At 38.5% G+C, this 23,956-nt stretch overlaps 1 protein-coding gene across 1 annotated transcript in view; it reads left to right on the top strand.

Moving 5' to 3' along the window:
- Positions 1–19,062, top strand: part of IL1RAPL2 (interleukin 1 receptor accessory protein like 2) — a 678,833-nt gene extending 659,771 nt beyond the window's left edge. Inside the window, exons 8-9 of the mRNA XM_053579080.1 lie at positions 2,743–2,913; positions 16,287–19,062. Of these exons, the coding sequence (XP_053435055.1) occupies positions 2,743–2,913; positions 16,287–16,984 (869 nt within the window). The 3' untranslated portion in view covers positions 16,985–19,062. The remainder of the gene's footprint in view (positions 1–2,742; positions 2,914–16,286) is intronic.
- Positions 19,063–23,956: the final 4,894 nt, after the last annotated feature.

The raw sequence follows: 23,956 nt of genomic DNA, 5'->3' as shown, positions 1-23,956 counted from the left end.
TGCATGGGCTGAAGTGCATTTTTTAAACTGTGGCATCTGCGTCACTGTTGGCTCACTAGCTGGCATCCTAGAGCTTCTGGGACATCTGACATGGTGGCTTTGAGAGCTCTTTTCCTGTTCTGGCCAACCACCATAAGCTCTTCACCTTTAGTTCATCTTAAAGGGACACAATGGGGACCAGAATTGATCGTTTTCTAATGAATAATTTGTTTCTGGAATGCGAGGTAAAATTTGTAATCCACATGCTGGGTGTTAAACACATCAAAGACATCCCAGTTCTTTATTATGACTTGATTTGAATATGCGAATATAGAAATACTACTCTAGGGAAGAGTCTTCTTCATAGCATTGACCTGCAATATTGGGATATACATGGAGTCAGTAAGGACAGAACCAGGATTATGTAAGTTTAGATGTGTTTGTAGGGCAAATAGACAGGACAAGCAATGGGACCGTAGTCTGGAAGGTCTGGTCATATGGGTGAAGAAGTCAAGTAGCCATTGTATATGGCTAGCTCATAATAGATGCTCAACAAATTATTGTTGAGTGAATTAGTAAGCAGTTGGATTTAGGGAGGTTTGTGAGATAGGAAAGTTATAAAAGTCAAAGCCACAAGGCTCTAGTCTGATATTATGGAGTGTGAGGCAGCAACACTTTCCAACAAGAACAATGAAATATATTCTGCTCATAAGAATGGAGTTGTTTGTCCTTTGGCCTATTTTATTCTTCCAGCTGTGTATCATCGGCAGCTCTGATTCCCAGGTGAATAATTATAGCTGGAGAAAGTCAAGGGCCTGCAGGTGCATCCTGCACTTGATTGGAACAGGGGCAGAGGTGCTAGGATTACCAGGAGGTTCTTACATTAGCATTGCTTATGAACATTCTCACTTCCAAGTGGAATTTTATGCACAACAGTGGAATGTGCCCAATTTGTAAGCCAAATGATCTCCTCAACTATCCAGTGCAGTCCTTCATGTGCATCTGCTTCTAGGCAATCAAGTAACCCAACCAAGGCTCATGGAAGCCTTTTGCGGCCAGAGGACTTAAAAGTATTAACCCTTCCTTTTGGTTTCAGGCACTATCTTAACGTAAATAATTAGAGTTCCTTTCATGTTGGGGTGGCGAAAGCTGGAATCTTACTAGAATTCAAACAACATAATGCTACCTCAAGTATCTGTAGTAGTCAGGGAGCTGCACCTACTCCTAAAATAAGCTATCAATATTTCATTTTATGTATATAATTTATTCTTCCTCCAAAAGGTAGAACAACCAAATCGTGATGTAGGTAGGTAATGGCATCAGTAAGTGAATGGGTGCTTCATTTTATAAATTACCTTTTGGTCAGATTTTAGCTATATTCTAATTAGATCTGTTTGAATGGAAAATACTGATGTGTTTTTAGAAACAAATACTGAAATGCTTACCAGTCTTTCAAAATTATTATTTGAAAGTAAACTGGCTTCTTTATAGTTCCACGTAAGTCTATGCTCACTACATTAACTTTTAAAAATAATTTCTCTATACATAAGGGAATTTTGAAAATCCAACTATAACTTTTCCAATGTGACCCTTCGAAAATCTACGGGGACTAATATCTTGAATAGCTGTGTTCATTAACATTTTGCAGGAAAAAATGCATGCATACATGCACATTTTCTCTTTAGAGAGACTGGCTCCAAGCCAATACAGCAAAGGAGGGAAAAAAATACACTCGCAAAACACAGTTAACTCCCTGACTAGATGTGTGAAGAGAAAAGCTAACTTGGCAATCATGGAAGGATGTATATTTTGAAACAAAGGCTTCTTTTGGAAGCTTGTGTCAAATTAGTTGGCCATGGACTGAACAAGAAAAACAGGCAATGCACTTATGTAAAACCCAGCTGTTGTGTCTGATATTTGGTAATGAACTGCTTTTTGTATATGAGGATGACTGCACTAACCAACTGGAAGCATGGCATGTGCTGTGAGTAGTGTCTCAAGAGTAAGCCTGGATTATTTCGATCTTCCACACATTCGGACTCGGCCCCTGTTGGATCTTTTGCACATATTTGTGCAAACAAGGTATAGTCTGTGACCAAGTAACAGAGTCAAGCCAACTGGCACATAAAGGGTTCAAGTCCATGACTTTGGCCTGTTTAGTCCTGCATTCAAACACACTGAGCTAATCATTCACACATCATTGAACATCACAAATGTGTGTAGTCACTGAAAGCCTCAAACAATAAGTGTCTTTTATTCTATTCTGACTGGAGGTAGATCACTGCGTAAGAGTTCCAGTTCATATACGACAAAGTTATTTTCAAATGGATTACATTTCTTATAACATAGCGTGTGACTTACTTTTTCCAGTTATTAAAGATAGGCACTAATTATTGTGCTATCCCAGCCTGTTAGAACTTAAGTAAGGTGGAGGCTGTGTTAACTAGTTTGATGTAAGAATTCCAAATTGTATATAAAATCAGCACATTGTACCCCATAAATGCATTAATGTACAGTTATGATTTAATAAAAAAATAAGAAAAAAATATGTGAAAGCCAAGATGAATGACAAATGGGGAAACTGCAACGTATATGAGGGACAAATAATTTTTCCCCAATGACACAGTAGGGTAAGTTATGGATACATGCAAATAGCCAATAAACATATGAAAATATGCTAAAAAAAAAAGAACTTACAGACTTGTTGTACTTAAAGAGAACCTGTTAATAGTTACAACCCTTTTGTTGTTCTTTATATTTAAGACAACAAGGAGTATGACGCCTATCTCTCTTACACAAAAGTGGACCAAGATACTTTAGACTGTGACAATCCTGAAGAAGAGCAGTTTGCTCTTGAAATACTGCCAGACGTCCTAGAAAAACACTATGGATATAAACTCTTCATCCCAGAAAGGGACCTGATTCCAAGTGGAAGTAAGTACGCTCAAGTTTTGTATTTAAAATGTTCCATTTCTTTTAGGAAGTTATGTGAAAACTTCGAACATCAGAGCCAAGTATTTAGACAGTTGTTTCTCAGAGGAGATTTTATTAAATTCCAATTTCTCCCCCAATGCCTATCCATGTTCTGATTTTCTAGGATCTGAATTTTTTAAAGGCATTCTCACTTATATTTTAGGTGTGGTTTCTAAATTGTGCCTTCATGGTACTTTTAATTATATTTCCTTAGTGTTCTGAAAAAATTAAGAACCTTTAAAAAATTGTAAGAGTTAGTTAAAGCCTTTTCCATATGTTTCCATTCCAAAGATGGTCTCTGTCATTGCGCTTCTGCTAATACTTAGAAGCATTGTCACTAATAATTATGAATCTATGCCTTTCAATCTTGTTATTCATTATGCCTTGTCACTCACTCTGAGATTTATGGAAAAATCCACTTAAAAAGGTATAGGAGGCCATTGGGTACAGCACTCTGTATAAATTATTTTCAAGAAGTAGCAGGACACTGTGCGTTTGAATGCTACTTTTAAGTTATGCTGCATATTGAAAGCTACATTTGACCTTTAAGAATAAATTCTGATTCAAGTTAAAATATGTACTTTGTTCCTATTAGAGTTCATACATGGTAAAGAGTGAGGAGAATACAGAAAAGCCTGTGATATGGTGCCTGCCCTCAAAGAGCTTAAAATGCCATTGATGGAAAATAAAAGTGCTAAAACTTGCTAGCATATGTGTCTCTGTTGATAACTATGAAGGGGGAATATCTGGTAACTACAAATCAGAACTTGTTAATTTAAACACACATGATAATAACAAAATCAAGCTCGTATTTTCAGGACTTGACAGTACATAAAATGCTTTCCCATCCATTATTTCATTTCATTTTTGCAATAACCTGTGTTCGGAGATAGCAGTTTTTCATATCCACATCTTCCAGATGAGGAAACAAAGCCTCACAGAACTCAAGATCAGACAGCAGGCAAACAGAGCTGGGGATGGAATCTGGATGTGTTTGACTTTCTTAGCACTCTGCTAGTTCATGCCATTCCTCAATAACATTTATTCAGATTATCGGCAATCCGCCGTAGTCAGAAAACTTGACATGGGATGAATAGAAACAGCTGAGTTTTGCCGTTCATCTCTTATCTCATATTGCCTGTGTATTTTATGTATGTTGGTGTGTGCAGGTTAGTATGCACACACACATGCATGGAAAGAAACATTGAAGACAGTAATTATTAGTCCACCCTGTCCACAGACTTGTCCACAAATGCAATAATTCTCCAAGCTTTTCCCATGGCCTCAATCTTTTCTTTCTGCAACCTCCCTGGTTTTCATGACTTGAAATATCATTCTCTGGTCATTGACTCCCCAAGAAACATCCTGATATCTTAGAATCATCTTTTATTCTGTTGTGTCTCTTTCCAAAATCCAGCATCCCCTGCATCTTTTCCATTCTCACTTCTACCATCCTAGCATAGGTACTAATTACCCTACTCCAGAAATCTTGATTATCTCTTTACCTTCCTTATCTTTCCTCCCATCCATCTAGCCCTACCAATATCATGTTCACCTACTGGATCAAGTCATTTCCATGTTCAATAAACTTTAATTGTTCACTATTTCCTATTGGATACGATCCTTAGCCCTTAGATAAACACTTTCAAAATCTGCTACCAGCCCAGATTTATCTCCTAAATTTGTCCCCTACAGTTTTTTCTGCTCATACCCTCCACTCTATCCAAAATGTGCCTTTGACATACATTGTGTGCCTGTGCAATGCTTTCATTCATGTTAATCTTCTGTACCTTTTCAAATCCTATTTATCCTTCTTCATATTATTGCCCTCATATAAAAACCCATAATAATCTCTCCAGCCCTAGAATTCATGGTGTATAATCACTTTTTTGACAGTGAATTTTGTACTCCTGTGATGTTTTGTATTAGTTTATGATTTTATGTAGCTTTCCATCTATTTAGGCCTTATCTAGTCAGCAAGATTATCAATTCCAGGGGACAGGGACTGTATCTCATTTATCTTCATACCCCTATTGTCATCTAGCAGAAGACTTAAGCCCATTATGTGCTCCATCAATGCTTGTTGACTTGATTTGATTGGTATTAGTTTAAGACAAGAGGAAATGGTTAGAATGAAATAAATATGGGATTAATTTCCTGCATGACAGTATCTGAAAAGTCTTTTCCCTTGACAAGGCAAATGGGAAAGTTAAAAAGGAGCTTTCAACTAGAAGAAAGAAATTGTGGATAATTCATGAAAAGAATTTCAATCCTTAGAATGAGCTAATAAGTATATTGCTTTTGCTTTTTCAAATATTAAAAAGAATACTTAGAAAATATTCTTCTACAGTTTGGGGCCTAATTCAGTAGATTGCTATGTGGGTTTTTTTTTTTTTTTTTTTACCAAGAACATTTTTATTTTCAGGTTAATGGAAGGGTACAAATGATTAGGTTACAATGTTTGCATTTGTTAGGTGGAGTCCCTCTTGTTGTTGTGTCCTGTACCCATGAGGTATGGCATATACCCTTACATTGTGCCCATTAAGTGGGAGCACACCAATCCCCCTCCCTCTTCCCCTCTACCCCCTCTTTCCTCCTCTCTCTTTCCCTCTCCCCATCCCTCAATCCCCCCCAACTTGAATTATGTTTTTTTCTTATTCAGGCATGTATTATTAGATCGTCTGCGGACTCCATATTAGTATTGAGTACATTGGATACTTACTTTTCCATTCTTGTGATACTTTACTAACAAGAATGTGAACATTTTGTTAAATCTAGAAATTTTTCCCAATTCTACTTTTAGAGTGACAGCATCCCAAATTGTATTAAGGTAACATCATTATCAAAGTGGAATCAATATTACATGTCAAATCATTTTCAATAGGACTCAATGAGGTACCAGCCTTTCTGCCTTCTTGCATTCTGTAATTGTTGGCACCACAATAGGCAGTCTTTATCAACCCCAACAAATGACTGAAAAATATCAGTCTTAATGTCTGAACATTTCAACAATGATTATCTTGTTCTGAACTAGAAAACAGTGCTTCACCATTATGCACATTAAAAAGGGAGTTGAGATAGCACAGAAGAGAAGCGATCCACTTTGCCTAAGACTCAGCAGACATTTGCTTCTTATATAACGAATGAAGCAGATATTGTGCTTAGGTGAGAGTGAGATCCAGAGAGCATGAGAATGAGAAAGATGCATTCCGAAGTTTTGTCCTCTTCGAGCACCATTTTGATGACTTAACAGATCGGTCAAATCAACCCACTATATCGATTTAGCCAAATAGGTAGTAGAGTATTTTATACCTTTATCAAGGTTGTTTGGCTAAATTGTTCGAAATCAGTAATAGAACCTCTTTAAGTTGACCCCCACCAGAGACTGTAACAAGCTGGTCAACATATAGAGGTAGTCAGCATAAGGAACTAGGCCTACTGTATTGATATGTACAGGCGGTACATATCTGGCCTATGAAAATTAGGTAAACTTAAGGATGACCTTAATGTGGAGATGTCAGCTGTGGAGGTTCAACTGTATTTGTTTGGGTGCATCAGAAATTGAAAGTCTTCCTTGACCATGGGTTATGAGGCTTGCACAAGCCCTAAAACCACATGATTTTGATTGACTATAACATACTATGTAAGAGATGATAGGCAAAAGTCTCCTAGTTTACCTTGGCATTTAAAAGATTTCATCATAGGTCAGGCTCATGCCTGTAATCCCAGCACTCTGGGAGGATTGCTTGAGGCTGGGAGTTTGAGATCAGCCTGGGCTGGTGAGATCCCATCTCTACAAACAAAATTTCTTTAAATCAGCCAGGTGTGGTAGTGCATGCCTGTAGTTTTAGCTACTTGGGAGCCCGAAGTGGAAGGATAACTTGGGCCCAAGAGTTTTAGGTTGCAGTGAGCTATTTTTGTGCTACTCCACTCCAGCCTGGGTGACAGAGTGATACCCTGCCTCCAAAACCAAAAACAAACAAACAAAAAAAGAATTCAACATCAAAAGACCCAGGACAATGTCATCAGAATGAGAAGAGATTTTTATGGTTCATAGAAAATTATTTCAATATTTTTGACATTGTGCAGCTATCAGACTGAGTTGGGGCTTGGATCCTAAGTCCTCAGTGGTACACAGGAAGATTCCTTTTATAAGTAAGCCATTTGGGACAACTATGCAGTTTTTAGATGCAACCACTGGAGGGTGTTTGATTTTAATCCTTCCTTCCTGAACGAGGAAATTCATGTTCTCTGAATTCCGATTTGCGAGTGGAACCTGCGGAGGCTCTTAAAAAGGCCCTTTGACAATTTTTCTTTTCCATCAACATTTCAGAGCTAGCTGAGCAGTCACCATGTCACGATTAACGAGTTTTTCCTTGGCATTTTTAGCACGCATTCAGGAAGTAGATGAAGTATATGAATAATATACTTGATTTACACATGAATGACAGAGTAGAACATTTTGGACTTGGTGTATGTGTGTTATTAAAGAAGCTTCTGTGGTCTGTATTTGCAGCCATTGGTACAGATTTAACAGGTTATACTATATAAATATAGACACATTCCTGCAGGGGGAAAAAACCTAGTTACAGTATTATAAGCTGTGTTTGTCCCTCACATCTCATTTAAAATGTGTCGGCCTAAGACTCCTCCTTTCTCCAAAAACTAGCAATGAGGCTTTTGAGGACTATAAAAGCAAACTTCGTAAGATCATTCTTGATGTACAATAATAATTTTCTATGAATCAAATTACTGAAATCTATGACACAAACCCATTGGTGTTTAAGGTCTTCACTTCTCTTGTATCTTCAGCTTCTTTTACAACGCTCTTACCTTGCAGCATTCCAGCTTAACCTCATCGACACATAAACCTTTCCAACGCACAGTTTCAAAAGCACATGAAAATTTCTCCCCCCTTTCTCTGTCTCTCTCTCTTATACAATCTGAGAGTTCTCAGAAATACTGGATGCAAAAATGTCGCTTTCCAAGGTGAGCTGGCGGTGTCGGCACTCTTCTCACATGCTCTACCAGGGATATGTTGTTCTTTGGCCATCGTGAACCGGCCGAGATGGTGGGATTTGACGCAAATATTTTTCCTAAATGCTGAAACTAAGTCTTCTGATCTGGATGTTATTTTCCTGGCACTGACTACCTTTCCATTCTTGAGCCTGTGGCTAGGATCTTCCTTATGTTTTCTCAGGTTGGGTGCCTAAATGTGGCAAGAATTCCTACTTTCCAGTAAAAGTTTGGTCTGTCTCTTCCCAGACTAGAAACATCTGTCCCTAAGAACAGTAAAAGCAACTTTGTTGCCAACAGGCATCTGAATGTCAGAAGTGACAGACAACCAAGAGAAAGCCAGATAGAAAACACCCTACTCAAACTGCCTAGAGACACAAACTTGAGAAGTAGAGATTTTCTCACCCCTGCAGCTGCTGGGTTTTGTGGCGTAAAGTACTCTACACAGAGCACATTGTGTTCATGGGGCCTAGTGGATCCTTGAGGAATGAACAGATGTGCTCTGAAGCTGACATGTGACCAACAGAACCCAGCTGTGCATTTGAGATCCTGAGATTGGGGACATTTTTGGATGAGTACCATTTAGGCTCTTGGGCCCATCTTATCTCAGTGTTTCTGGAGAGATTAAAAAACATAAAAATATAAAATGTTATTGAATCAGGCTGTGGGTCACTGGTCAGATTGAGAAAGTAACATTCTAAGACTAAAAGGAAAAACAACCAAATCCTGTAGTTTTTGTTTCCCTTTAAGAGAAATCAAGGAAGATGCGTATGCAATGTTTATTAACAATTGTAAGTTAAGCCAGTTCTGCCTGAAGCTTCAGAAAAAGCTAGAGATGTCTAAGTAGACTTGGAAGAAGAAAAAAGTCCTTCAGGTTTTTTTTTTACCTCAATTTCCCTTTGTATTCATAGGTAGACTGTGGAGATCTATAGATGAGTTATCCGTGGTGATTGCACTGGAGAAATACAATAGCAAAGTAAAAATGCTTATGGCTGAGCAATCATGTCTGTTAAAATTATATTTATGAATTTGGCCTCTCAAGTATCAAATTGTCTTTTCATTTGTTGCTATTCTCAATTTTCCATGCGTTTCTCTCGCTCAAGAATCCTAGGGCTTCTTCAGTAACTTAAAGGAAAAATTATAATGTCTGATTACATTCTTGCATTTGCTAGACTTTCCCAACTAGTCTAATCTTCAGTTCTTTAATACTTAGTACTAGGCATGTGATTGTGCTGACAATGAAATGACAAATGACTGGAGAATACATCTGGTGTCAGATGATCCCTAGTCACTTCTGAAGTGAGGCATGCAAAACACATTTTTCTACATGAATCTGTAAGTATTCATTGCCAATAGCTCCTCTACTAGTTGAACAGATTGGACACCATTCAATTAAGCTGTCCGTGGGGAGTAGTAATAAAATCCTTTCCAGGCAATCCAAAGTCTGTGACCTAAAAAGTTTGAGGCAGGGGTAACATGCACAACCATGGAAATTTAACATAATGTGTGAAATTTACTCACATGGAATAAAATTAGATGTGTCTACCATCCCCTTCATTTTAAAGTCAAAAAAGAGAAAACTCTTACTCCAGTATGCCCAGAAATAGGATGAAGTCAGTAAACTGAGGTTTCTTAGAAAAGCGTGATGTAGAAATTAGAATTCATTGTGTAGAATTTCATGCTAATATGGGCACAAAGAACAGGCATCTTAAAAAAAAATAGTCAAAGACCAGGATAAGATTAAGTACTGATGGAAACACAGAAAATACTATATGAGTAGCAAATGGTTTTATTGTATATTTAGTAAGGGAGCCCTGATAGGAATTAGTTACAAGTTTTTAGGGCTTGAATTGAAGGGAGAAAAGAAGAAAGGGAGGACATTTTACAGGCTCTCTTTCTTTGCTACTCTCCATTTTATTTTTCTGTCACTATTCTCCCCTTCCCTACCTCTGTTCTCTGTGAGGAGGTGGAGGGAGAAGAGAAGGTAGATAGGTATTTGGATAGCATTCCAGAATGGATTCCTCTCACTGTCACGCGTCCCTCCCCACCCACAGGTGAAAGGCAAAAGCAAAAGTAAAGGCCTCATTACTAGAAATATAGCCTCTAAAGGCAAAGCTGTAAATAAATGAAGTCCCCTGCACTTGCAAGTTCTCAGCAAATCCATGTTAACCATTGAGCAAACCTGATCAGAATGAATTAGGACCTTCCTACTAGGCAATAGAGGGGAAAAACTCCTGCCTAAGAAATTGAGCTCAGCTGACTGGGGATTCTCAAGGCAAGGACTTGGAAGAGAAGAAGGTGAGGAAGGTTTCTGCAGGGCAAATAGTATTCCATGCAGTTAGAAAGGCCCCCTACACACACACACACACAAACACACACACACACACACTCACACCCTGCCTAAATAAACATTCTGTACCCTCAATCTTTTTGGCAGAAAACAGAGACAGAATTTTATATCTGCCAGAGACAGAATCAAGACCCAGAAGATTTAGCAACATCAGCTAAGATAGAGTCATCCTGTATAACCCTTCTGATAGGCTAGTGTTTACCATCATTTATAATCCAAATAGGATTTTCAGTGAGATTACATTATAAAGTACCTACTATAAGCCTCTAGTTAAACCAGAGATCTAATATTTTCCCCAACTATAGAGTGGTGAATAATATATTTTTCTTTGACACGTGGGAAACCTGTGTGGGCTTGATTTTAAGTCCTGATATAAAACTTGTAGATTTTATAAATATCATTGTTGATAGCTATCACTTAGCTAATGTTCACAAAAGATTCATGGAGTACTGTTTCAATGCACCCTGTTTCACCGAATATTTCCTTTTAATAAATACATGCTGTACATAGCTATGGGTTTAACAACGTCAAACTATTATTATTTGAATCTGGCCAAGTAATAAAGTATGCCTTTGTCTACAGGCTAAGGATTTGTCTTTTAACTTTAAAAAAAAAATGCTACATGCTCCGGATAACTTACTATAAGTGGAAGTGGCAACACACAAATAATTTATAAAGAGATCATTGATTAGTTTGAGAAATCAGATGGTTAGTAGTCAGTGGCAAGACGACGTAGAAATTCATGAATGCAGAGGGTTTTTTCCCTCCCTTATTCTTCTGTCCACATCAGAAGCAGACTCGGGCCTGAGAATGACAAGAGTATTGAGTTCTTCTGGAAAAGCCCACGCATCCCATTAGAAGCAATTTCTTGAGGTTGCCATTCTTTCTGTTTCTTATTTTGTCTCTTTACCCGCCCCCCACACTTCAGTGTGCCTTTTTGCTCTGTTAATAAATAGCATAATTTATTTTCAAGTCCATTTTCTACATCCAATCTTATTTCTCCTCTAACTGTCCCAGAAATTTGCTTTATGCAACTGCCCCTGGAAAAGATTTTAAAATTGAATTTGTCTGGTTTTCAATAAGGTTTAGTTAGTCACTTTCCTGATTTCCTACAATACTGATGCTGCTGGCATGATCGTTTTTGATTTCGCTCATAGGTACACACCTCCCAAGGAGTGGGTAGTGACAATGAATTTTATTCCAGAATATTAATTATCCTGACTTTCTATCAACTCTCAACATAAACAAATAAAAAGTTTCTTTGCATTGGCACTTATAATGTGAAAAAAGAATTTAGACCAAATGAAGCATCCTCATCAAAACCATGTTCAAGATTGTTTTTCCTTATCTAATTGTGAAGATCACAAATAGGTTGAATGTATTTGGCTCTGTTTCACGTCTGATAATCTGCTGTGGTTTCACAGACTTGTCTAGAGAAACAGAAGACTATCAGACACAATCCCCCTTGGTTTTTTCTGTCATCAGAAGTTACGTCAAACCAAAGTTTGCAAAGAAATGACTTAGTGACCTTTTACTTAAGGGATATCTTATATTTTTTATGTGGAAAAAATAGTCTTTTAAGGAATTTATGCTACTCAGTGTCTAGATTTGCCCGAACAAGTCAGAGCAAGATTTAGTGGGTATTCGTATGTGCTGCGGATTTGGGGATTTTTTTTTTTTTAAAACATTTCTTTATTATCTCTTCATGGTAAGAAGCTTTTTAAAACATTTTTTGAAGGATTCTAAAAAGTCTCCCACAAAACCACAGCCCTTACCAGGGCAGACCCCACTGCCTATCAGGGACTGCACTAACTAGGAGCTAGCAACGTCTTAACTTAAGACCTGTTTCTGCTTAGTTTATTTGGAACTTTTCCAGAACTCACCACCCTGCTCGCTCTCTAATTCGGGGTGGGGGGCAGACCTTCTCTGTAAAACTCCAAATAGTTAATAGTTAGGCTTTGTGGATCATACGTGGACTGCGTTGCTTCCAATCCTTCTTCTTCTCTTACAACTCTTTAAAAATGTACAAACACGTTCTTAGCTCACCGTGCGTACACACCTGGACCTGGGCCTAATGGATCAAGCTCCAGATCACAGTCATGGGACATAGACATGCAACCCCAAGGTGCCGGGGTGGGGGGATTATTTTGGACACTTGCTTACCAGATGCCAGCAACAATTCCCTGGCTAAAGATTAGCAAGTAAAAAATATGAACTCTGTTTGCTCGCTTCCTCATTTACTTAGACTTTTCATGATGGCTAGTTCTTGTCTCTTTCCCAAAGACAAGGAGAAAGAAAGAAAAGATGTAAGAAAGGAGGGAGGGGAAGGGGAGAGCAGAGAGAGAAAGAAGGAGGAAGGGATGGGGAAAGGAAGAGCAGAGAGAGGGAAGGAGGGAGGGGGGTGGGGCCTTGGTATGTGCCACACCTTTTGGGGGCAAGACATATTGCAAGAGGGACTTTGCCTAACAAATGCAATCAGTGTAACCTGGTTTATTGTACCCTCAATGAATCCCCAACAATAAAAAAAAAAGAAAGAAAGGAGGGAGGAAGGAGGTAGAGGGAGATGGGAGAGAGAGAGGAAAGGAAGAGATGGACAGGCAAAAAAAAAAAAAAAGAGAGAGAGAAAGCAAGCAAAGAAAAAGGTAAAAGGAAAAGTAGGAAAAAAAGGCAGAGAAAGAAAAACTAAAGGCCTGAATAAAAAGGTAGAAAGGGGTAAAGGAAGGAGAAAAACAGAGAGTGAGCCAGAATATGGGAGTTAGGACACAGTCTCTCCTTTTCCTTAGAGCCAGGCAGCTCTGAGAGGCACCTCCCCAGCTGCTTTCAAACATTGAGGTTGCTGCCCAGCTACTGATCACCATCCCAAGAAGTGAAATGTGGGCTTCACATCTGAAAACTTCCACTTGGTTTTTCACCAAGTGAAATGGAACACAAGATTCAGGGCCCAAGCAAATGGCTCATGTTTTCTTTGGGACACTTGGGCTGTGTCTACCCAGGGAAAATTTTGATGTACTGACTGACTGACTCCAGTGCATATGATTAATGTATACATAGGGCAAACCAGGATAATTCGGACCTTTTTTCTTCCACAGCAGGTTTTCAGCCGAAATTATCTGGATGGTTGCCTCAACTCTCCACTAGGCTTTGCCAGGATAAGCATAGCCAGTGTAGTATGTAGGAGACAGGGACCACTCCCTCTCTCCAAGGTTCCCTTCAACACCACACCCTGTGCAGCTGAGAGTAGTGGGGTCTGTCCCAGCAGGCATCCTTCTGGGGGGGGGTGCAAATGGAAGTTCTGTCTAATGAGTCTGCAAGAACCCCCGAGAACCATTACAGTTGCATTCTGCTCAGCTGTCAAATGACAAAATAGAGTATACAGGTGAAGGAGAACCATATTAATGGGGGAAAAAACATCCTGGTCCCTCCGCAATCCCAGAAAGAGGCTAGCGAAGCCCAAGCCCATGACATCTCAGTCAAATGAAATGGCACATGTGGGTAGTTTCTCTCATGACTGCAGACACCTGGGTTGTTATAATTTTTCTTTACGTGGAGACATGTGTAGATAAAACTGGTTTTTAAAAGCATAGTTTAAAAGTCCAGTTAGACTGCATCCTAGCACACCAAAATAGTGTTGTTTCTAGAGGTGCACTTTAACAAAGGGCTCCTGACAAGGTTTGTACAGAGCAGTTTTTAAAAATTATCTCACACGCTGCAATTAAAAAGGGACAAATGCTACTTAAAGTAACCCTTTGGTAAATTCCTCTGTAAAGCAGTGTTTGTTTTTCAACCCTTTTTTTTTAATCTCATGGCACACTTGAGCCTATAGTTAAACTTCCATGGCACACTTAAATTATGTTGATCCAAAAAAAAAAAAAAAAAAGAAAGAACAGAAAAAAGAATATACTTACTGTGCTTTGAACTTGTTTTGAAAATGATTTAATGAATGATCTTTAAAAACTTTCACAGCACACCAATTGAAAATCACTCATAACTCACCAGGTAAAATTGTTATTTCCCTAGACTCCTGCACTTATACCATGGTTCTGGGTTTGGGTTTGGCTTGGTTTGGTTTTAGAGGAAAGGTGAAAAGAGTAAAGGGAAAAATGCATGATAGTTTATTTTACTGTATCTTACAGATCCAACTTCTAATGAGGAAGCTTCCCACATAACTTCTTTCTTTTTGGGAGCAGAAAGAAAGGAAGAAAATGAAGAGTCAGAGCTGTTGATACATTGGGATAATATTTTTCCACTCTATTGAAACTTTCTACCTTCCCTTCCATTCTGTCTCACCAGTTCTCTAAGTGATAATTCCAGAGTGATAACTTCCTCCTTGCTACTTGTGTGGTGTTTGTTTTGTTTTGTGAAGATTTCACTGCTGATTTTTTTTCCTCCTGAATACCCAATCTCTAAAATAAAACACTCTAGAGTTTTAAGAGGTTCCCTCCCAACTCAGAAACTGCCTTATCCCCTTAGATACAGTCACTGTAACTGCTGCATGAGAAGGTCCTGAAATGTATGAAGTCGAAACCTAAACAACACTAGCCATGAATTGTTGAACAGGCAATTCTCTGTGCCTGTCTTTCAGAGTTGTTTTTTTTTTGTTGTTGTTGTTGTTGTTGTTTGTTTACCTGTAGGGTGTGTAGAAAGTTTGCTCATTTTCACGTGTGAAAGTTTTCTTGCTGTCAAGTGGTGAAAAGAAAGCCTGGAAAAGAGAAGAGAGATCATCTGTACAATATGCCTCTGTAAAATAAGTTCCCTTTTCAAATGGCTTGTACTGGGCTGTTTGGTGGCCCCACACTATGTGCTGGATGTGACTCCTTGAAAGCAGTCTGTAACCTTGGGCAGATTTGCAGTGACAAATGTCACTATGCCTCTGTAAGCACTGCTTCTGCTAGAGGGCACTGTACAGTAGACGAGTCCTGTGCTCTGCTTAGGAAAGACAGCTCTGTGCTGCAGCACCTGTGTCCAAGTCTCCATTTGTTAACACATGTGTGTGCCTTTCCCTTTTTGGCAGATAAGACTTTGGGAAGCATGATTGCAGAGGGATTATTCCATGAGATAAACAATGCTAGCTCTAGTTGAGCCCTGAAAAAGCCATAACCTATTCACCTTGCTTTCAGAATTGCTCCACAAAGTAGGGCAAAGACTTCCCTTACACTCCTTAGACTCCTCCTCCTTCACCGTTCATTCCATACCATCCCCCACCTCCAACTCTACCCTGCACTCTTCCTGGGAACAAAAAGCAGCTGGTTCAAATGCAACTCATGGGCACAAGCCACTTCCCTATCTCCAAGTTTGAAGGGCACAATGAAGACTCTAAGTTTGCAAATGACAGAAGGTTTTATGAAAAACAAGCTATGATTGCAGCAGAGAATTTTCCACCATCTGCATGTCCCGGTTATGTCTCAAGTAGTTAATATTCACAAACCCTCTACTTGGTTCGCAATTGAAAACTAGGGGCCATATATATAATTAGTCTTTGTTGATTAAAACTAAATAATATTAATAAAAACGAAAACTAGAGAAGAAAACCACACCAAACCACGAACACAGTAACCCTGAATTTATTAAAAGACTCCGTTTCTCTTTTCATTGACCCACTGATTGCTTGTTCACTTAGAGTACTAGCCTGGAAGCCAGCCTTGAATTAAATGATTAAATAAACAAATATCAGTAAAATGCCACCTAAGCTCTGAAGAAGCCAGAGTTTGTATTAGCCAACAGAACACTGTAAGTAATGATGAAGGTAAAGAAAATAAGGGTTATAAGGGTTATAAGTTGTTGTTTTTCATGTTTTTTTTTTTTTATTTTGAAGGAAACAGGATTTCTGAATGTGCAGTGCAAGAAAAGAAAATGTAATGGACTTTAGTGAAAGACTGCATCTTGATTTACTATACTAGAGTGCAAACCTGGTTCTGTAGAGACTGGCAGTGTCTTTGTTTTACTCTTTCTCTCTTTCTGTGATTTATAGCATACGTTGAAGATCTCACAAGATGCATTGAGCAAAGCAGAAGACTTATTATCGTGCTCACTCCAGACTATATTCTCAGACGGGGATGGAGTATTTTCGAACTGGAAAGCAGACTCCATAACATGCTAGTCAGTGGAGAAATCAAAGTGATTGTGATTGAGTGTACACAATTAAAAGGCAAGGTGAATTGCCAGGAAGTGGAATCATTAAAGCGCAGCATCAAACTTCTGTCCCTGATCAAGTGGAAGGGACCCAAAAGCAGCAAATTAAATTCTAAGTTTTGGAAGCACTTAGTATATGAAATGCCCATCAAGAAAAAAGAAATGCTATCTCGGTGCCATGTTCTGGACTCTGCGGAACAAGGCCTTTTTGGAGAACTTCAGCCTATCCCCTCTATTGCCATGACCAGTACCTCGGCCACTCTGGCGTCATCTCAAGCTGACCTCCCGGATTTCCACCACTCAGATTCAATGCCAATGAAGCACTGTTGCAGAGGGTATAAGCACGAGATGCCAACCACCAATTTGCCAGTACCTTCCTTAGGCAACCATCACACTTACTGTAACCTGCCTCTGACACTACTCAACGGGCAGCTGCCCCTTAATAACACCCTGAAAGATACCAAGGAATTTCACAGGAACAGTTCTCTGCTACCTTTATCATCCAAAGAGCTTAGCTTCACCAGTGATATTTGGTAGTGAAAAAATTGGAATTTCTCTGAACAGCTATCTGAGCATACAGAATTTCTGCTATACCAACCATACATAAAGTACACCTAGGAGAAAATGAGGTGCTGGAAAAGGGCACAGAAGAAAAAGGCACTTGAAGAAAAAGGCACAGAAATTGCTTTTGTACTTAAATATTTTTGTTTACCTTTCCAGAACCGTGGGGGGAAAGAAAGACCTGCTTTTGTAGTATGGCACCTTGTTCCAATGTACAGTTTTGATTTCTTCCTGAAAACCAAAATTTTCAAATCCTATTGTTTTAGAGTAGCTTTTAGGAGACCACATATACTGCAAGCGTAGGAGGTGAGCTCTAGTCCCCATATTTATGAATATTTCAGTATTTATATGGTATCTGAAATAAGGAAAACTTAAAGACTTTAATAGTATGTGAAAATTCTGAACTAACTTTAAGGGGGAAAGAGAATTTCCGTATATAGTTCAGAAAAATTAGGGAATTATCAAGAAATGTTAAGGCACTCCAGTTGGAAGATTGGAGAGGAAGATTGGTTGAGAAAAAAAAAAATGTGGTTGAAACATTTAGAGCTTCCTTAACATAATGGACAACTTCTGTAGACTAAATCAACAGCTCATAATAAATAGCTTTTAGTTTTATTAGGCAAGCACATCTCTTGTAGGCAAACTGGTAGGTAGATAAACAATGTTCATTTCTTAAGCAAATGAATAGGTAGGCTGTGAGCTCTTTCAGGATGATTTTGAACAATGCTTGTGGCTTTCTGTCATTTCAAAAGTTTTATAACTTTGAAAACACATTTGGAAGTGTACATTTTATTGTTTGCTAACAAATTCACATTTGTATTTTTGACCAAACGATCTCTTGACCTGCTGAGAGTAAGATGCAGACATCTTTCTGCTTTTGTTTCGACATCATTGGAGTTTGAATTTAAATACATATTGACTGCAAGTGTCAGCAATTGGAAAGCAGTAATACAATAATATTCACAGATGAAGTGCTAAATGCTTCAAGTTTACTAGCAGTAGAGCAGCAATTGCAGAGATTCTCATCTGTAATGAAGCTGTGAAACAGACTATTCTGTACATACACAGTGTCTGCCTGGTCATGTGTTCAGGGTCCTACAGGAATATCTCTATTCCCAGTACTTCAAAGAGTATATTGGATGGACTGAACTTCTCCACCCTCTCGTAGTGACTGTCCCATACCAGAAAATCCCTGTGAATACGATATTGCTGATGTGCTATAAGGAATGTGCCCTTCTCCTAGTATTTATTGTGGATTACTGTTTGTGTTCTTTCTAATTAGTCAAATTAGGTGTGCTCTCAGCCTAGATGCCTGTGGGTATCCATTGTTATCGAGGTTGATTCTGATATTTTGCAAATGGTTCTTTCAATCATGTTCTTAGACAAATAGAAACAAAGACAAACGTACACAGTGTGTAAAAATTAAGAATTTGCCCAGCTCCTGTAATCGTGAAGCCCAAATGTATAAGAGAACATTAGATAAGATGCTTTATTTCGTTAAACATCTTGTCACTATTGATTCTTTGTGATCCGTGAGTTTTGTTCCAAGTACTTGTTTCTCAGTTGCTTTTCTTAGTCCAGCCATTCAGAAAATGCATTATGCACCAGCAGTACATGAAAGCTTAGCAGTGCTCCATGTTCATTTCACCGTGGGACAATCAGTTGCTCCTTTGAGAAATCCTGTTCAACACATGTTGGTGTTTCATAGATGTCTTTTTTCCACTGAGAAAGGTGATTTCGTTCTGTAAAAAGTCTAAGTATTTCAAAATGGAAATTGATCAATTCTGAAGTGTTTTTCAAGTGTTACAAAATTGTATTTACTCTGGTTGTTCTTTAATGCTATGTGTAATTACTAAATGAATAATCTGCATGAACTGAGTAGTCTGTGTTTAAGTGACCAATTGTACTTTTTATTATTTTATTTTTCACAGAAATCTAGATTAATTCAAATAGAATGTTCAGTGGTATTTTTAAACTAATAGTTCTGTATTGAGCATGCCAGTTCTGAAAATATAACGTGGGTCTCTCTGCTTCCTTTATTTACAATGATTAAACGTGGGTAGCAATTTGAGTTGGCTGGCCACAATGTGTCCTTTCACTACTAGTAGGTACTCAAAAACAGAGCATTCACACTTGTGCTGAGGAACTTGACAAGAAACCTTTTCTGCCATTTTCAGGAACCAGTGTGTACACTATCTATAAAAATTTATTTCTAGATGGCAATTCAAAATTTAATTTTCATCTGAGATTTTAAAAAGATATAGCCCATAGGGTAGAATAAGTATTTAGTCTAGAACATGATGTATTTTCCCAGTTGCATTTATGGTGGGAAATAATTTTTCTCAGTTTTTCACTGATATGAATTTTGGAAATCTAGAAGAACAATGATACAACTAGTTCTCATACAGTCATAATAAATTTATCATTATATTATTATATGTACACATACATTTAAAAACTGAGGTTATATGAAGGTGAAAGATTCTGAAAATATCAGAAAGGATGGGACAAATGAGAAATGTATAAAAGCAATAGGTAAACAGGAAATTAAAACTGTGTAGAGAACAAACAATGCCCAGGGAGATGGACAACATGTATAGGGGTTTAATTTGGCAAAATGTGAAATCTGGTGGGTTTGGCCTCAATCTAACTATGGAGACTTTGAAAGGTAGTCGGATGGTTCCTGAAAAGAAGATATCATCTAAACCTTAATTGAATTACACCCAAGTCTGGCTTGCTTTCAGTTGCTCATTCAAAAATATGGGTACAGAGAGACTCGCAGGCTTCTGGTGAGGTTTGTACATAAGGTGGCATCGTGTGAGAAATTAATATTTTGTTTGAGGATTGATGGTTAACATTCTGGCGCTTAAAAGGAGGAAACGGTGCAATCAGAGGGTGAAACATGGTTCAGTTATGAAAGAAGTTTATAGAAGAGTTTAAGAAGACGTGGAAATGAGTAGTATCCTAAGGACAACTTCTGCAACTGGTTGGAAAATGTTAAGTGTGAGAAAGAAGAAAATTTGACCTGCTTGCACTTGCAAGGCTTACAAGCGTATGAAACCACAGATTTAAAGCATTTACTGCCTTTTGGCATTTTGTTTTTAAACAAATCGGTTGATTTTTACCAAGGGTTTTCTAGAAAAGTAAGTAATGACCAAAGTAAATATCCTAAAAATTGCACATATAAAGGTCTACACTTCAGGTATTCATTTCCCAAGGTGAGATACCGAACTGATATAACCAGGCACAAGACAGAAAATAGTTCCATAGCGACCCGTTAAGTTTGAACACTTGACATTGTTGTTGTTCTTTTTGGGGACAGAATTTAATGTTGAAAATTGGCTCCAGTTTGTTTATTACTCATGCATTTTTGTTCTAAGATGTCTGATAGGAGGTCACAGTGTAGCATGAAGGCTCACTGGTGAATGTATGGGCCACTTTAATAAACAATAATCATTCACCTCAAACTCTCACATCAAACTTGGGTTCAGAACTGAAATCAGCCACAGGAAATTTAAGGCAATTAGTCAGCACTCCATTTAATTACTGTGATACCAGAATTTATAAAACCACCTACACCTGTATCTAAGTTTGTTCTCCCAGATGCTCACTGCTGTTTCCTCAACCACATTTTCTCCGTGTTATTAATGTCAATCATGAGTATTATTGAGTGTCCACTGGGTACTGGCCACTGCATACAGTATAATAGACATAGTATTAAAAATTGAAGTTCCTGTTCTCAAGTAGTTTACACATCATATGCACCAAGAAAGGGGTATTTGTCAAACACGTTGCAGTGTAGGAAAATTAATCTCGTATGCACAGAGTAGTTAAATGAAGTGGGCTGACTTGGTTAAGAGATAAGTTTGGAATAGAGGAACAATGGTGAAGAATGAGAATTTGTCAAGTGCAGAGAATAGCACATGTGAAGACTGAAGGAAGAATAAGTCTCATTTAGCTGATAGCAAGCATATTTGGCTGGCAAGAGCAGAAATCCATGTGAGGACATAATAGGAAATAAGACTGGGAGAGGTGCTGGAGCATTCATCTGATAGCAGATGGAGGAAGAATTAGGGAGAGAGAAAGGAGGCAGGCTGACCAACTGGGAGTGGTGACATGGATACTCTCAGAAAAAGGAAGATCTGAGGAGGAAGAGAAATATGCAGGATGTGTTGGTTCAAAAAGTGGGGAATGGGGAAGGGAAGGAGAGAGGGGGGTGTGGAGCCACGGTGTGTGACACACCTCTTGGGGGCGGGGCACTATTTTTTTTTTTTTTGTAGAGACAGTCTCACTTTATCACCCTCGGTAGAGTGCCATGGCATCACACAGCTCACAGCAACCTCCAACTTCTGGGCTTAAGCGATTCTCTTGCCTCAGCCTCCTTAGTAGCTGGGACTACAGGCGCCCGCCACAACGCCCAGCTATTTTTTGGTTGCAGTTCAGCCGGGGCCGGGTTTGAACCCGCCACCCTCGGTATATGGGGCCGGCACCCTACCAACTGAGCCACAGGCACCGCCCGGGGGCGGGGCACTATTAATAGAGAGACTTCACGCAGCAAACATAAGGATTGTACCCTCAATGATTCCCCAACAATAAAAAAAGTGGAAAATGAGGAAAAACAGAGTTAACAAAGACTTCCGACGATCAAGAAAGTTCATTATATCAAATTTTGTTGCATGTTTACCTTGTTAATTGACAGCATCCTGACACTGACAGGACAAAAATAGAGACAACATGATGATAGGTGCACTTGCTACTGGAGAAAGCCATGAAGAGTTTGGAGGACAGTAATGGTCGGAAAAGGCACAGTGCTTCTGAAAATCTAGCTTAGAAGCAAGAATGATATTCACATTACTAAATGTAATCTCAAATTCTCAAAGAAGAAATTGATGGAGTTAGTTCATTTAGGTGTCATGTTTTGATTCAAATAAAGTTTCTTACCTCATTTGGATTTTCTTTGAAATTTGGTCACAGATCTAACCTAAAACCCTAACCCTAATCCTAATTCTTTGAGATTTGGAAAGACTTGTGATTTTAAAATAAAGGCATTAAAGTAGTATAATCAGAAGGAAACAACCAGGAGGCCGGGATTAAGTGTATTTGTCCCCAGATCAAAAATAGAAAATCCAGGCCGATTCCCAAGGAACAAGGGATATGTTGAAGTGTGTTGAAGTGGTGGGATGACATGCAGGGTAGTTTTGTGAAAAACAAGGAAAGGAATTGGTAACCTGGTACACCTGAAACCCAATTTTTTGCCAAAGTTGAAGGTGAATAGCTGATTACCGTATTTAAGATTATGAAAGAAATTTCATAAAGGAGATTGTATTAGTTGGGGTAAGTAACTATTGTTAATGACCACCCTCCAGATGTCTGTATCTTAACACAATAAAAATGTATTGCTTGCCCACATCACAGTCTGATGAGGATTGGATGGGATTATGGGGAGGGGCTCTGTTCCAAAATCATTCAGAGACAAGCTCTTTCCATTTTGTTGCTCTGTTCTCCAGGTCCAAGGAATCCTCTCCATTCAGCCAGTAGGTGAGTAAAGAGAGAAAGCATGGAGGGCGGCACAAGAAGGCCAGTCAAAATCAATCACATTTCAAGGGGGCAACAGACTCAGAGGGTGAGTGGGAAATGGGAGTCTAGCTGTTTCCCCAAACAGAAAAGGAAATGAGGCTTAGTGAACATAGTCTCCATTACTACCATGCTGAGCAATTGTTTTCCATAATACCAGAAGACAAACCAAAATATAGACAGGAAAGTTGCAGAAAGGAGAGCCTTTACTATCTCAAGTAGGAAATGCCCAAAAAGATGGAGAGTTTCTGAAGATCAGTGCTCTCATCTTATTCCCTATGACAGTTGAAGCACCCATAATAGTGTGAGTCACAAAGTAAGTGATGACATCACATTTGTGAATTAAATGGACAAGTGGATTTAGGAGCATCAGTGAAGTTTCAATTCCCCCAGTATTTCAAAAATATATGAGGGATATTTTTCCCTTTACTTCTTTTAGCAAGCAAATTTTTTAATTGTTTGTAGGTTTTCAAAAAGAAAGAAAAATGTATTAGATTATCTCTACATCCTGTCTAGGTCTAGCATTTTAGAATTCTAAGTCAATTTGTGGTTGGAGATCAAAGTTTCTTAAGCATTCTATCAGTCACACAAATCACTCTTCCTCAGAGCATTAAGATAATTTAGTTCTATGAGGCCACCCAACATAGTTCACTGCCTCTAACCACATAGTTCTTTTTCTTAAATCATACTTTATATGTTGACTTATTGCCAACAAAAACATTGCCTTTTTTGCTAAGAGTACTTTTATGCCTTATAATTATCATATTGGGTGGAAGAATAGGGATTAGATTAACCTACTTTACTGGGCACAGGGCTTGCCAAGGTAGTAGTCTCACCAACGAATACAGAAATGTCCAAGTTTCTATCCTCTTTTGATAAATTTTCTGGGCAGTTAATACACCGAGACCTTCTTCATAGAGTGGATGTGGAAAAATGTTCTAGAAAAAAATTAAATGCCATCTATTTTTACCTGGTGCAATTTACTTAGCCTTTCTGTGCCTCCATTTCCTCATTTATAAAATAGGGATAATAATAATTTACACAGGGTTGTTGTGAACACTGTGTTGTGAGTTAATATATGTGAAGTGCATAGAACGGTGTTTGGTGCAAAATAAGAACTCTGTAAGAGTTACTATTATTATTTGATACAAAAATGGCACTTCTGAGCCACACTATTCACAGGAGATGCATTTTTGATTTTACTTTCCAAGAGGTAGAGATTGGCTATTTAGTTTCTTGTGTGATTGCCTGTAGGACCAAGGACACTCATTTTCCAGACAGCTGGCTGAGGCTAGAGGTGCATTCTGTGGTCATGGAACAGATCACAGCTAACTGGCCCATACAAGGAACAAACCTACAGTAACTTTGACCTCA

Source organism: Nycticebus coucang, chromosome X (genome assembly GCF_027406575.1).
Source record: "Nycticebus coucang isolate mNycCou1 chromosome X, mNycCou1.pri, whole genome shotgun sequence".
In the NCBI taxonomy this organism is placed as follows: Eukaryota; Metazoa; Chordata; class Mammalia; order Primates; family Lorisidae; genus Nycticebus; species Nycticebus coucang.
Note: the sequence above shows the minus strand (reverse complement) of the source record. Positions and strands in the feature narration are given on the sequence as shown.